General features: G+C 31.6%; 2 protein-coding genes across 14 annotated transcripts in view; both read left to right on the forward strand.

Moving 5' to 3' along the window:
- Positions 1–15,225, forward strand: part of dnc (phosphodiesterase dunce) — a 341,190-nt gene that overhangs the window by 268,054 nt on the left and 57,911 nt on the right. For all 13 annotated transcript variants that reach the window (XM_081985111.1, XM_081985112.1, XM_081985118.1 and 10 more), the window contains 3 exons: positions 338–439; positions 4,093–4,157; positions 4,342–4,454. In XM_081985111.1, the coding sequence (XP_081841237.1) occupies positions 338–439; positions 4,093–4,157; positions 4,342–4,454 (280 nt within the window). The remainder of the gene's footprint in view (positions 1–337; positions 440–4,092; positions 4,158–4,341; positions 4,455–15,225) is intronic.
- LOC145732716 (matrix metalloproteinase-18-like) lies at positions 451–4,139 on the forward strand. Its single transcript, XM_081985184.1, is given in 5 exon segments — positions 451–2,641; positions 2,644–2,758; positions 2,760–2,823; positions 2,826–3,057; positions 3,060–4,139. Coding segments are annotated over 5 exon segments (648 nt in total). The 5' UTR covers positions 451–2,529; the 3' UTR covers positions 3,185–4,139.

Genomic DNA, 15,225 nt, shown 5'->3' on the forward strand with positions numbered 1-15,225 from the left:
ACTACTGAATTTCCTATTTTTAGTCTATTATTTTATTTTACAAAACTGCAGGAAGATATTTCATTTTAGTGAAACCGTTCTTCCTACACGTGTTTTATTAAATCCATTTAATGTTTGTAGGATGGAAATATAATAAATTACATATTGCCTCTGGACGTTTTTTCGCTTTTGCACTCGCATTACATAAAACGTTATTCACAGACACTTAATGAATTGAAAAAGTTGCTGCCTGCACCTACCATACAGATTTAATGAAAAGTGTTGGAAATAATGCATGACTGCTTCTAGTTTTGTTTGTAATTTTAGGGAAACTAACAGGCAACTTTATTTGTTTCAGCCATGGAGAAGATTTAATCGTTACACCTTTTGCACAAATTCTTGCCAGTTTGCGAAGTGTTCGGAATAATTTTCAATGTCTCACAAACGTACCATCAAGCAAGTAAGTATAATCAATTAATTAATTAGACTAAGTTTGATTTAAATTAGAGATAGGTTTTGAATTTTCACAAAAAGCCCTAAATTTGGACTTTTTTAGATCTTTTAAAATTTAAATTTATCACCTAAAATTGATCAATCCCAAACGTGTCAGTCAACTAGTCAGCTCAATCATAATAATAATAATCATCATTTTTTGGTAAATTTTAAGTTAAATTAAAACTAAAATTACACCAAGTTAATTTGGTATCGCTTTTATCTTCATATGTTGATCTTCCATCCAAGCTTTCTGTTAAGGACAGGAGTTGCAAATTTAGTTTTGACGTGAAAAAAGTCCCACGCAACCTCTCAAATTAAATTAGGAGCCTCCTTAAGGTGTTACAAGACAAAAAGTGACAGGATGTACCAAACGGCTTTTTAAAACTAACTTCATTTTGACTAAGCGTAGCTCCGTTATTTGAGGAGTTACAAAGAAATGTAAATAAAGACAGTTGCAGGAAATTTTATCCTCTACAAGACTGTATTAAGGTGTTTTTGCCCTCAGAACCTCTTTAAGGAGTTACAAGACAAAAAGTGACAGGGTGCACCAAACTGATTTTTTCAACTAACCCATTTCAACTGAAAAACAGGGTTATGTTATCATTTTTAATGTAATTTAGTTAATAATCCTCAAGAGGGAGTAATGAGAAATATAATTTATACTTTGTCTTATTACGAATATAGTTATTTTCCTAACAAGTGCGGAAAGTGGTAATTTCCCGCACGCTGACTAAAGTTTAGCATCAGTCGAGTGCGGGAAAGGCACTTTCCGCACGTTTTTTTTTTTTTATGCCTCATAAATTTCCTGTACAGGGTGTCCCAATAAGCCGTACACGCGGCTGTTCCTCGTAAACTATACATAGTTTGGCTACAAGAAAATTTTTCTGTTAGTAAATGTGACCTAGAAAAAATGCTGGAAATAATTTTCAGCTTTCTAAATCCACCTCTAGCGGGCATTTTGATACCACTAAAATGAAAAACGTCTGAAAACTCTGAAAATTTAAAAGGGAAGGTATAATAAAAATATTATAAAAGTAATCTCTAAAATTTTGCTATTTAACTTGTTTTTCTATTTCTTTCAATAAGAGGTAGTCCAAAGTTTTCTTTGAAAAAAATTAAATAGTTCGAAAACGACTAATCGTATAGGCGTCGTTTTTGCTGCATTTTAAAGAGCATTTTCTATCCTTTAAAGTGCCCCAAAACAATGTTGCATAAAGAAGCCATCTTCAGGAGCTTACATTAGATGGTAAATTGCAGGTAAATGTCTTTTTACAAAGGGGAGACTTAAGATATTAAAATATTATTACTAATTAGAGGGCTAAAACTCATTCTGGAGAAAAAAAATTGGGTTAACTTAGAAAGCAAATCTACTAACTACATACTTAAATTAAAAAGGGATCATTAAAAAAAATTACATTTTGTGGTTATCGTGCAAAAAAAAACAAAAAAAACTGTGGTACAACATATAGTATTCTAATTTGGTTAATAATGTTATGTTTCTAACTGTAAAAAGGCTATTCTTAACGATTTTTCAATAATATCTCGTGTTACAAAAGAGATAGAATACTGGAGTTTTCACACAACGATAGAAAGGTAATGATATAGTATTGCATTTGATTTTTTTGAGATATCTACGATGAGTGCAAATGTTGGAAAAACGACCTCTACCGGAAAGGCCGTAAACTAAATGCAACATTGTTGAGGACACAAAATGCTCTTTAAAATGCTGCAAAAACGAAGTCTCTACGATTAACCGTTTTCGTGATATTTCATTTCTTCCAAAGCAAACTTTGGACTACCCCAATCACTTTATTTGAAGAGATCAAAAAGTTAAATAGCAAAATTCCAAAATCATTTCTAGCGGTAGATTTAGAAAGCTGAAAGTTATTTCCAGCCAGGTTATTCCAGGTTAGTGCCTTAGTTAGTGGTAACCCTTTGTCGTATCTATCTCAATATGGTTATTTGGGACCAATCAAACCAAATTCTAGTCAAGATTTTCAAAGTTTTGTCGAATTAGATGTAACAGGGGATCTTGATGATAAGATTTTAGAAACAATGTCATTACCAAGGTGCGGGGTGAAAGATAAAGTGGGAAATGCAGAAAACAGGGCTAAAAGAGACGCCTTACAAGGCAGCAGGTGGAAGGTGAAGAACCTCAGCTATAAGATTTCAAATATCCTCCAAAACTCTAACACAAAGACGTGGACGTCGAGGTTCAACGTGCTTTCAATGTGTGGTCAGACTATACTGACTTGATTTTTACTCCTAAAACAATACAAGTTCATGGAAATTAGGTTTGAAACTGGTGAACATGGCGATGGCGATCCATTCGATGGGCCTGGTGGTACCCTCTGGCTCATGCGTATTTCCCGGTGTTTGGAGGCGATGCTCATTTTGACGCAAGACAAGCTTGGTCGGTCAACAGTTATAGAGGAACCAGCCTATTCCAAATAGCTGCCCACGACTTTGGCCATTCTTTGGGGCTTAGTCACTCTAATGTTCGATCCGCTTTGATGGCTCCTTTTTACAGAGGATATGATCCCACTTTCAATCTAGATCAGGATGATGTTGACAGAATTCAAGCACATCAGCAAGCGCTGATCAATCACTGTGCCAAGATCCACAATTCGACACCATATTCAGCTCGGCTGAAGGTTTCACTTATATTTTCAAAGGAGACGGTCGGAGACTCCGCCTCATAACACCATGATGTAGTCGTCTCGAATTCTGCAACCCGCACCGGGTTCGTAAATTAATTGAATAGTAAACCATTTCCTAAATTATAATAAATCGCGTGTGCTAAACCCTCCAGAAAGCTGCCCTCATCATTATTATTAAATAGATTATACTAACAAATATAAGTATAATCTATTTAATTATTGTAATATTTTGTGCACGTAATTTAAACGTGACATTTTCGGGCTATATTCTCTTGGCCACATTTAGGAACAGAAGGAGGAACAGTCCAGTGTGCACGGCTTATTGGGACACCCTGTACAGTTCTGTCCTTTAACTAGACATTAGCTTAGGTATTAATTTGGTGTGCAGTGAATCTGTAACCTTCTCACAAAAAGTTTACTCACAACTTGTCAATTAGCTTAGTTACTCATCATAGTAATCACATATCCTGCAACATTAATTATTCATCATTTGATCAACGAAAGTGTTTTTTTACACTTTCGACAAAGCTTAGTTACGTCAAACAAATTTAGATTTTACCATGAAACTCAAAATTTACGTATCATAACTAATTCAATTGTTTTGCAAACAACAGTAACCGCAAAACTTTGCAATTCAGACTTATGGAGTATAACAAGGTAGAATCCTCTGACGAGGAATTGAAACCCGTTATTGTCAAGGGAATAAGAACAAAGGATCCGTTGTTGTTGTTCGTATTCCTGTGTCGTGAATGGGATTTCAATGAGTATTGTGCCGGATATATTGCCAACTTCCAACTGTTTAATTATTCTTGGAAACAACTCTGTCAGGCGAAAGATGTTTGCTAGATTTAGATCATGTATGTGAGGTTTCTTATTCTAATTAGTTGTTGAGAGAGTTGGGAACAACTTTTTTTTAGTTTGCCTTTTGTAAATTTAATTGTTTTTGTTTGGATTATAGGTCTCGACGATCTTCCGGAGCAACTATGGTCACTACACCTCAACCACGGAATGTCAATCCTGGAGGTCAGTTATTCATAAATTAATCTTTAAAAAAAATCAGTTAAATTAAAATATTTACCTGAAAAAGTTAATTATCACGGCACGTTTCATGTGGAATTCATAAGAATTTATTTTTCCTTGTTGCCCTTAAAACCCTCCACGTGCTAATGGTTTTCTGCAAACAATGCTAATACTTGGCATTTTCCAGACGAGGCTTATATGAAATTAGCTTTGGAAACCATGGAGGAACTCGATTGGTGTTTGGACCAATTGGAAACAGTTCAGACGCATCGATCTGTATCAGATATGGCGTCACTTAAGGTAAGTGAGGTTTTTTCTAAATCAATTTTTTGCAGAATGCAAGACATTCTATGCAATTTATTGTACGCGCATTTCCAAAGCAGATTACATTAAACTGGATGTACAAAGTTTCTGGAATCTATTTAGCCAAACCCAAGTTCTTGAGCGAAAGTGTAGTAATTTAATTTAAGCTACAAATATTTGGGATGAATTTAGTACACGCTGTATCCTATTGAGTTACAAAAGTTTTGGATAATTTAGTAATGTCAGTGTTTCAAGTGTGTGTGTTATTTTGTACAGAACGTAATAGTCATCATTATTGTTTTATCCAAGATTACTTAAATCAGTTGTAAAAATTAGTTGACTCAATCAGCATTTAATCCGGTATGAGTATGTAGGAAAGGTGTTTTGGTTTTGAAAATTCTTTCTTAATCTTCTTTTCGTCCACGGGTTTATTGCCTGGATTTCGTTAAAACAAAGTGGAATTTATTCACTAAACCTTTAAATCTTTAAAAATGTAATGGTATTCCACATTTGTATCTGATCAAAACTAAACATATCCTCAAAAACATGTAGTAGTTTATGGTTATAATAGAAACACGTGGTATTTACTAGCAGATTGCACTACCTGCTTAACCCTATTACAACCTTTGTTCATAAATTCCTTGCGTGACATAAACAAGTGTAATATAACAACTAATCCTAAACGTAATATACTAGAAGCATATGCCAATAACAACATCATAAATTATATTACCGGCCTTATTAAGGAGTATCCTAATAAGACCAGCCCTGTTTGAATCACTAATTATCTTCTATTGTGTTAATGAGGCTTAGCATCGTTCTTGTTAATCTTCAATGAAGAGCGTTTATTAGTACAAACCAACCTAATTACTTATCGAAATTAGCATATTTTTAAGCACAAAAAAATTGTAAAAACAGGATAAGGACAATGAGAGATGGTCATAGAGGTTATAGTAAACGAAATAAATTGACTACAGTTGGAAAGAGGGTAGTAAATAAGTAGAGAGAAGGGTTCAATAAGAAAGTAGTAGATATTAAAAAATTCACAATTTTTGTTCTGGTTACTTTTATACTTGTTTGTATGGTTTTTGTATCTCATTTCCGCAAAAATAATCATATTTTAAGGAAACATGGTGAAAGTATTTTATGTCTCAACACAAAATGTTTTCAAATCAAGACGTTTTAGAGATATTTATGTTTCTAGTATTTTTCAAATAAATTTGTTTCTGTTATGGTTCTCTTTCTAAAACAAGCTCAAGCATTAAAAAAATTCATAATTGTCCAACAACCTAAAAAACCCAGTAAAAGTACAATCAGGAAAAAAAGCGTTAAAAAACTGCTATAATAACAGTTTTAAAGACAGTCTGCGACAAAATTGCCTATATAGCCCACTTGTAGTCACCGAATCACATTTTGAAGCACATTTTTGGAATCCTCATTAAATTTTCTATCCAATAACTTAAAAAGCTAGTAAACAGTCAGTACCATCAGGAAGAAAACCGCTGTCAAACTTTTAAATGTCATAAACACAGTTTTAAGGACAGTCAGCGACAAAATTGCCTATATAGCCCACTTGTAGTCACCGAATCACATTTTGAAGCACATTTTTGGTATCCACATTAAATTTTCTATCCGATAACTTAAAAAGCTAGTAGAATAGTCGATACCATCAGGGAGAAAACCGCTGTCAAACATTCAACTGCCGCAAACACAGTTTTAAGAACAGTCTGCGACAAAATTGCCTATATAGCCCACTTGTAGTCATCGAATCACATTGTGAAGTATATTTTTGGAATCCTCATTAAATTTTCTATCCAATAACCTAAAAAATTCGGTACAATTCGGAAGAAAAACACTGTCAAAATTTAAAGTGTAAAAATAACGGTTTAAAGGACAGTCTGCGACAAAATCGCCCGTAAAACCCACTTGTTGTGACTCAATCACCTTTTTAAGCACATTTTTGGATTCCTCATTATATTTACTTTTCGATAACCACAAAAAAAAATAGATTTTTTGATTGATTTGTGAGACATGAAAAATAAACGCGTTTTCCTCAGAAATTTTAAGGTTATGTTAAGAAATTGATTTCCATAACAATAAAAGAATAAAATAATAAGGTTTATTTTTTGCAAGATCTACAATTTTTGTTTAACATATTTTTTGTAGAACGTTAACTTGTACCGAATCTCGTAATAATAAATACATATTCGGCTCAAATATTTATACAAATTTTAACAATACTATACTAAAATGAAACAGTTTATTTTTTTATCAGTTTATCAGCTTTTAAAACATCTTTTATTTCAATGTTTTAACAAAAAGTAGATGTTAAAAATTATTAGAATAAAAATATTGTTATTTGACACACCTTCACCAAGTGTCGTTTAAAATACGGTTATTTTTGCAAAAATAAAAAACGCACAAACATGAAAAAATGTTCTTTCTCCATTTTTCTCCAAGTTTAAAATTTCTGAGAAAAATGTTTCCTGTTGAACACATTTCTTCATTTCTAGGACGTCAAGTTTTGCTGGAAATTACAATAATACGATTTCCACCCCTATTTACCACCCCCTGCCAACTAAATATATTATTTTTTGTTTACTGTAACTATTGTATAATTAATTAGTGTCAGGTTGGATATGTGTATGTACACCACCAGGAACCTTGTCATTTCCTTTGACTTTGATATTTTATTTAACTCTGATTAATATAGTTATTTTTTGAGACCAAATTTATATTATTAGAAAATACTAATAAGTATTTTAACACTTATTAATTATCTCCATTTGTTGTTTAGTATGTTTACAATTTTTTTGTCACAGTACAATATGTCACAATGAGTGTAAATTATAAAACTGCACTTTAAAATTACTAATTAATGATTTATAGCATTATCAATTGTTTTATCTTTCGATTATACAACCCAAAACATGTTTGACCCAGTTTTATAAAGTAAACAGTATTTTCGAGGGTATACTATAGAATAATTCAAAAAATACTCCGTATAATTGATTGCGTGATTTGTGTAAAACATGTGTGTACCAGTTTAATTGTTTTTTTTTTTTGAAATAATTGTTATTTAAACGTATTTCAATTTATTTATTTGAATTAAAATGCTTTATGTGTGTTTTTATTAACCGAGAAAATTGCAATTTATTGCTTGGGTCATGCAACTCTAACTTTTTCCCTCAAATTGCTTCTGAGAAGGTTAATAGTTTAACTAATGTATGAATGGAATTTCCTGACTTATCTGACACTATAATTTACAATAAAATGTTCCTAAAACCGTGACCTAACTTTTTAAACACACGTTTTGCAGTAAACTGTTACAGATAAGCCATTTAATTTATAATGCATTTGGATTGTTGATGACATAATTTGGAGTACCTTCTATTTAAATGACAAAGGAAAATTTAATCATAATATTAAAAATGTTTGCAATTGAGGAATTTTATTGTTTGGTTTGTTGGCAGACCTTGTGTTTCCATATTGTCCATCATCCAATTTGCTTTTGTGCCACAATTTATTAACAACCTAAGTTCAGTAAACATCTGCGTACGTGACGGTCCACATGAATATATAATAGAATCAGGAAACATGTTATTTTTACACATCCAACTATCGTTATTGATTGCTGGATAAACTATTCAAACTGCGCCGATGTCTGGAGTTTTTTTAAGGGATTCGCACTAACTTACCGGTTATTTTAAAGTTTTGTTTGTTTTCGCTCCAAATTAGTTTATCCCTTATTTTTGTTTCGAGTAAACGTTCCAGTGTCTAAATTTAAGCTTCGTACGTTTTGTTATGGCTTTTGAATGCAATCAAACGCTATCAATGACCTTTGATTTTTTGCCTGTTCGTGTTGATGGCTTTTCAGAAATGACGTAAAGATGCTTTTTCATTTTTTTGAGGTCAATTATTGTTGATAACATTAAAAAGTTTTAATTAAGATTAAGGCAGTTTTTGTTTTGGAAATTGTTGCAGTTTTTGATTGTGATTTGTATTAACCTAAATTTTTCCTTATCGCCATGATTTTTATAAAATTTAACTGTCAAATTTGATGAGCACGAACATGTTTTAGCTGACTATTAGTTTAACTGAACTGTGTTAAAACTGACTTCTAGTATTCTTAAGGGAGAATTTACATTATAAACTCGTTACAGACCACTTTTACAGGTTTCAATTACACTGAAGTTTTAGAATTAAACTATACAGAATTGAGCCTTAACACAATTTGAAGAATTAACTACAAATTAGGATTTGACTGTGTAAATTGATCCTAAAACAGGCAGAATACAGACTCTTTCAGTTTTAACAAATAGATGTCAATAAGTCACCATTATTGGTTACAATAGTAAACGTTATTAAAAATAACATCTTCCTAATTGTAAAATTTAAGAGAGAAGAAAGAAAGATTTAGAAAAAATCCATTGTCATTGGTTTCCGAGATATGGATGATAGATAACTTTGTAAATTCTTATAGCCGCCATGTTAAATTTTTGCATTTTTGGAAAACGCTTAAAAAATCTAGAGATGGGTAAATTACCGGTAAAGTAAATATTTTACTTCATCAGGAAAAATTGACTGGTAAATTTCAAATTGTTTAAATAATAATCTCTTTAGATTTGCGTCATTTTTCTCATCTCAAAAACATATTATTTATGACCATTTGAAGATGAAATAATAAAGAAAAGTGACAAAAGGCTGAAAATGCAGTTTTTTAGACAGGGCTACTTTTTTGGGTAAATTACCGGTAAAGTAAATATTTTGCTTTACCAGATCAAATTGACCGGTAAATTACTGGTAAATTACAGATTGTTTAAATAATTAAATCATATAATTTAGACTACTATTTTTTTAGATTACTAATTTAACTTTATGGCAAACATCTTGTTATTATAATGTAGAAAATAAGTTTACTTTGTTCAAAATTAACATTTTAAAACCACCCTTAGTTTTCGGTTAATTTCATACCTCTTCTCATTTTTGCCTAAAAAATCAAAATACAACCTGTTAGATTCTAGATCCAGTACATTCTGAGAACATAACCTTAAAATCACGTAAATAACGTAATTAATTAAATTTTTTTTATTAAATTCATTGTCTACGTAATGTAATTGCCTATACCTGATAATTTTTCTAAAACGTTTTCTTGGATTATTTTATACTTTCAATTTGTAAATGTAACACTAAACCAAAGTAGTTTTTTTCTGACATTCAGTTACATTATGACGCACTTTGTAGGATTTTTTCAAACGTTACAGTGTGAAGTTGTTTGAAGTTTCAGGTTTTCTTTACAACGAATTACTTCTCTAGTTTTTGCAAATAATAATTAGTTGTACCAAAAAAGATCACAAAATCAAGAAATGCTGACCTGGAGATTAATTTTCTCTTGTAATTTGTTGTTGTTCTGTATCATTATCATTATTCTTTGGATTTTATTTCATGGACAATTTTGACAACCATTCCTTTGTCCCTAATTTAAGCTTATTTCGATTCAGTACAGAAAATTGTAACTATTACTTTAATGACAAATTACACAGTTATTTACAGCTTCAGATAATTCTTAGAGAGGGTGGGAAGAAAGGGGGGACAGGTGGAGTAAATCAGTATAAAGCTAAATAGATCAGTGGCTGCTTAAATACGAAAAAATACGTCCCGAAGGGAAAAACGAGAAATTCAACTTTTCTGATCTTTCCATTTTTCCTGTATTTGATGAATTTAATATCGATTTTTTCCAGATTCAGCTTTAGAGTGTGAATTTGGATAATTTTAACTTTTGATTTTGGTACTTCTAACTGCAGAATAACAGTTACTGATAACTTTCGATTAACACAACTAGTTGAAATTCGTGTTAATAAACTGAAACAATGTTTGATTTTTTTCTAGTCACTAAGCTCGTTGTATATGTCATTTTTGTATGATTTGATTTTGTACAGTTGTATGATTTTGGTTTTGTAAGAGCAGTTACGTTAGCAAGTTAATACAAAAATCTCATAATTAGTTATTAAAAAAAGCTATAACATACTGAAAATATTACAATAATAATTAATAACAGATCTCCGCAAATTTGCTTCCAGTTAGTGGTAATTCTTTTCAACATACCTAACGAGATGTGTGAGAGGTATAATCTAAAGTAAAAAAATCAAAACCATTTATGAAGTTATTTCAATATGAAGCTAAAATGCTAAAATTCAGCGTTCCATACAATTAAATTTGTATTTCTAATCTGTCAATGTGGTGAAAATGTCACGTGACAATTATTCCGATTCCTGCATTTCCGCAAATCATGTAACCCTGATGAAAACTTTTGCGAACGTAACAGTTAACGAGTTCATGTCATATTAGTCGGAAATCATGAGTTTAATATGAAAGTTTCGAGTTGCCAAACGCATGTGCAATGGCTTCATGTCAATTTAGTATTTGCCTCAGGTCCAACAATAGAGAATTTCGTAATTAAGTTGCTTGAAAGTAAGGAATTTCTTGCTTTTCTGGTTATTAACATCAGACGGTGCAATTTGTGTCAACTTCAGTTAAACAAGTGGGTCAACTAAAAATAGCTACTAAATTGATTTAACATCACAAATTGCGGGAATTTTGAGAATCTGAAAGCAATCAAGCCTGGCGCTCATTATCAAACTAGAAAGGGCTTTGACGTAATCCAACCCTTGTCAACACTATACCCGTTAAGGCGCCAATCTTCTTCTTGACAACTTTTACCCAACGATCCGCTACCAAAGTTGTCATTTAATTTAAATTTCTTTCCTTCCTAAATTTATTTTCAATGAAACGAAACTCCGACCCAACTTTTCAATCCCGTTCAAATTAATTACTTTATTTAAATGACGCTTTTTGCGAAACTACAATCAATTCACAAAATCTGTTTTAGAGTGATTGGAAATTGGAACTGATGGAAGGATTGAAGTCAAGAAATCTTTCCAGGGAAACCCTCTATAAATAATTTACTTCGATACTTATTTACGTGTTATCGTGATGTTCAAGAACATTTTTTGTTTAACTTTATTTTTGGTAGGAGAAAACAGGTTTGCTAATCCAGAGTGTGAAGAACATGATTGCACAGCGACATGTATTTCTGCTTGTAGTGCTTCAGTCTTAACATTACTGAATTCAAGAAGTATCAACAATTCCATATGAAAACTTGTTGTAATCCTCAACATTTTATAATCCTCCACCAAAATCACGTTTTAAGGCACATTTCTGTGAACTTTCTAAAAATACCACATCTACGATAACCAGAAATTTTAGTAGGAAATTTTGGAATTCTCTTTAATTGATCTATTTAAAAATTTCAGGGTTTTCTAGACTTTACAATATAATGTATACAAACAATGGTTTGAGGACGAAGTCCTGGCAGCATAATATATTGCTTTTTCTATGAAAACTTTTAATAGACTGTTATAATTACGGATACTTATCTGAGCAATAAAGGTTGCGCAAACATCTGTTTTACATTTTTCTGGTGCTAACGAACGATCAATAGCTTTTCTTCTCTTAAGACGTTTAATTAAGAAAAATTACGTTTCGTACAAAGTTGACGCAGGAAATTGCCAAAAAATTTGAATAAAACAGAAACGTCGTCCCCATTATAAATACGGCTTATTAAGTTCTATAGCGTTTCACAAAAAAATCATGTTTTGCTGAGAAATTTTGATGGTTTGAAAGCTCTTTGACCCGAAATTCGAAGAGACGAAGCGGATTAAATGATGGCATTCATTTTTTTTTGTTAAAGACTTCTGATTTAATTTATTTTATCCTGTTGAAGTTGAAGGGTCTTAGAAAATTCTCCGAATTTCAATAGCTCTAATTAAGTACTTAAAATATGCTTTATTTGAGTTTTTTACCTGCTGAATGTTCTGCAGTTAAAAGTTTAGTTGTAAAACCTTGATTATTTTCAAGACACTTTCTTTGATGCTTCTTTCACACTTTTAAGATAAATATTGTGTAAATATTTTCTAGAAAATCGGAAAGGTCCTTTTTATTTAGAGAAAACTGTGAAGGTCTCAACCTTCTACACGTCTAACAATGCAAAACATCGAAATCGTTTAGAGTGTTAATGAGCTTAGAATAACACTAAGGTGATTTATTAAATCTGAACAGTTTCAATGTTAATTTTTCTCGAAATTGAGAGGGTTATGTACACAAAGCTTTTTACCAGAACAAAGATTGTAATATGAAAATAAATATGATTAAAATAAAACCAATAATTGTAGAATAAAGTACTGTTTGTAACGTTGCTATTATTCAATACGTGTTGGATTATTGATATGAAATATGGTAATGACTGGGCTTTCTATTGAGCTTTCAAAACGTCATTTATATTGCATATGCTATTTCGAGTTGTATTAAGTGCAACACAAGTTGATTGGAAAGCACTTTAGCGAATCACAAACAAAACTAGAAAAGACAAACCTGCCCAACCTGCTGATTTCTAGAGTCCGGATTTCTAGAAATTTTGCTTTTTGTAAATAATAAAATCAACCAACCTTTGACATATAATGTGAACGATTTATGCAAAAACACGTCATTTGACAGATTTTTTTGTATGTTTTTTTTGCAGTTTTATTGTGCTTATTTTGGTTTTTTTCTGCTTATTGGCTGCTACTTTTTGTATAGTTTAACTAGTTTTTGACAAAACAAGCATTGCACATTTTTTAAGTAAATAGTGTATTAATATAGAATAGTCTAAAAGCTTTCAAATGCTTTTCAACTTATCTAGAAGCTCTCAAAAGATTTCAAGACAGTCTAAACGCTTCCGTATGCTTCTAAAGCAGTTTAACAGCTTTCAAAAGTTTCTAGAATCGTCTACAAGGCGTCTACAATCGTGTCAATGCCTTAAAAGTAGCACAGAAATTTAAATGCTCTTTAAACTATCCAAACACCTTCCAAATGCTTCTCAAGCAGTCGAAAGACTTCCAAAACAGTCTGGAAGCTTCCAAAAGCTTTTAGAACACTATAAAGGTTTCTAAATGATCTTCAACTAGTCTAGAAGCTCTCAAAAAAATCCGAGCTTCCGTATGCTTCTAAAGCAGTTTAAAAGGTTCAATAAGTTTCTAGAACAGTCCATAAGTTTTTAAATAATTTAAAAACAGTCTAAAATCTTCAATGTTTTTTACTCTCCAGAAACCTTCCAAATGCTGCAAAATAAGTAGTCTAAAAAAAATTCAAAATACTACATAAACTCCAAAATGCTTCTAAATCAGTCGAAAGCTCTCCAAAAGCTTTTAGAACAGTCTACACAGTTTCAAATGGCTTAAAAGCAGTTCATAAACTTAAAAGAACCTAAAGTAGTCTAAAAACATTTCAAAACACTTCAGAAACTCCAAAATGCTTCTAAAGCAGTTGGAAGCCTTACAAAATCGTCTAGAAGCTTCCAAAAGCTTTTAGAACACTCTAAATGCTTCGAAATGCTCTTAAACTAGTCCAGAAGCTCCCAAAAGGAATCAAAACAGTCTAGAAGCTTCCAAAAAGTTATAGAACCGCCTCCTTCCAAAACGGTTTAAAGATTTCCAAAAGCTTTTAGAACAGTCTAATGCCTTCCAAATGATCTTCAGCTAGTCTAACAGCTCTCAAAAAAATTTCAAGGTAGTTTAAATGCTTCTAAAGTGATTTAAAAGTTTTCATAAATTTTCAAAAGCAGTCTAAAAAATTCAATGCTTTTTAAACTCTCCAGAAACCTTCCAAATGCTCCTAAAGTAGTCTAAAAAGATTTCAAAACACTACAGAAACTCCAAAATGCTTCTAAAGCAGTCGAAAGCCTTCCAAAAGTTTTAGAACAGTCTAGAAGCTCTCTAAACATTTCAAGACAGTCTAAAAGTTTCCGTATGTTTTTAGAGCAGTTTAAAAGCTTCCAAAAGTTTCTAGAAGCGTCTACTATAGTTTCAAATGTCTTAAAAGCAGTCCAGAACCTTCAATGCTCTTTAAACTGTCCAAATGCTCCTAAAGTACTCTAAAAAGGTTTTAAAACAGTACCTAAACTCGAAAATGCTTGTAAAGCAGTTGGCCTTACAAAACAGTCTAAAAGCTTCCAAAAGCTTTTAGAACACTCTAAATGCTTCAAAATGCTCTTAACTAGTCTAGAAGAAGCTTCCAATAAGTTATAGAACCATCTAAGAGTTTTCAAATGTGTCTAACTGCATTCCAGAACCTTTAATATGCTCTTTAAACTATCTAAAAACCTTCCAAATGCACAAGTAGTTCAAAATAGTTTTGAAAGTTTTCTAAAATCAATTAAAAAGCTTCAAAACATTTCTAGAAAAATGTTGCTCCTCTGAAAGAGTTTTGTGCTTTTTTGAGGAAAATGATTTTGCTTTTTAATCCGGACTCTACGTGATCTCTCTCCTTTGATCTACTCACAAACAGTATTTTTTTATTTTAGTGACCCACTTTAATTATTAATCTTGACAGCAAGTTTACTTCAAAGTAACATTTATTAATATTTTAAGCTGAAAACATTGTATTTACTTACATAATCTAATGATTCCGGAATTGACTAGTATACAAAACAGTTTCGGAGCGACCCAAAAGCGTTCAGCAAACTAAAAAGCATGTCAATCGATCCAGAAATTTATACATATTACCGATAACTACGCTTTCCGAAAACTGGGCTAATAAAAATCAACCATACTTTGACGTCAGTGGGTTGTTTTTGCTACTTTGATTGTCTATAAACAGCGTAATATTTCACGATGCTTTTTAATTCGACACACCCACTTTTCAATCGGAATTAAACTTTCAAAATGAATGGATT

This window comes from Ips typographus, linkage group LG8 (assembly GCF_016097725.1).
Source record: "Ips typographus isolate SLU linkage group LG8, UJ_Ityp_2.0, whole genome shotgun sequence".
Classification (NCBI taxonomy): domain Eukaryota; kingdom Metazoa; phylum Arthropoda; class Insecta; order Coleoptera; family Curculionidae; genus Ips; species Ips typographus.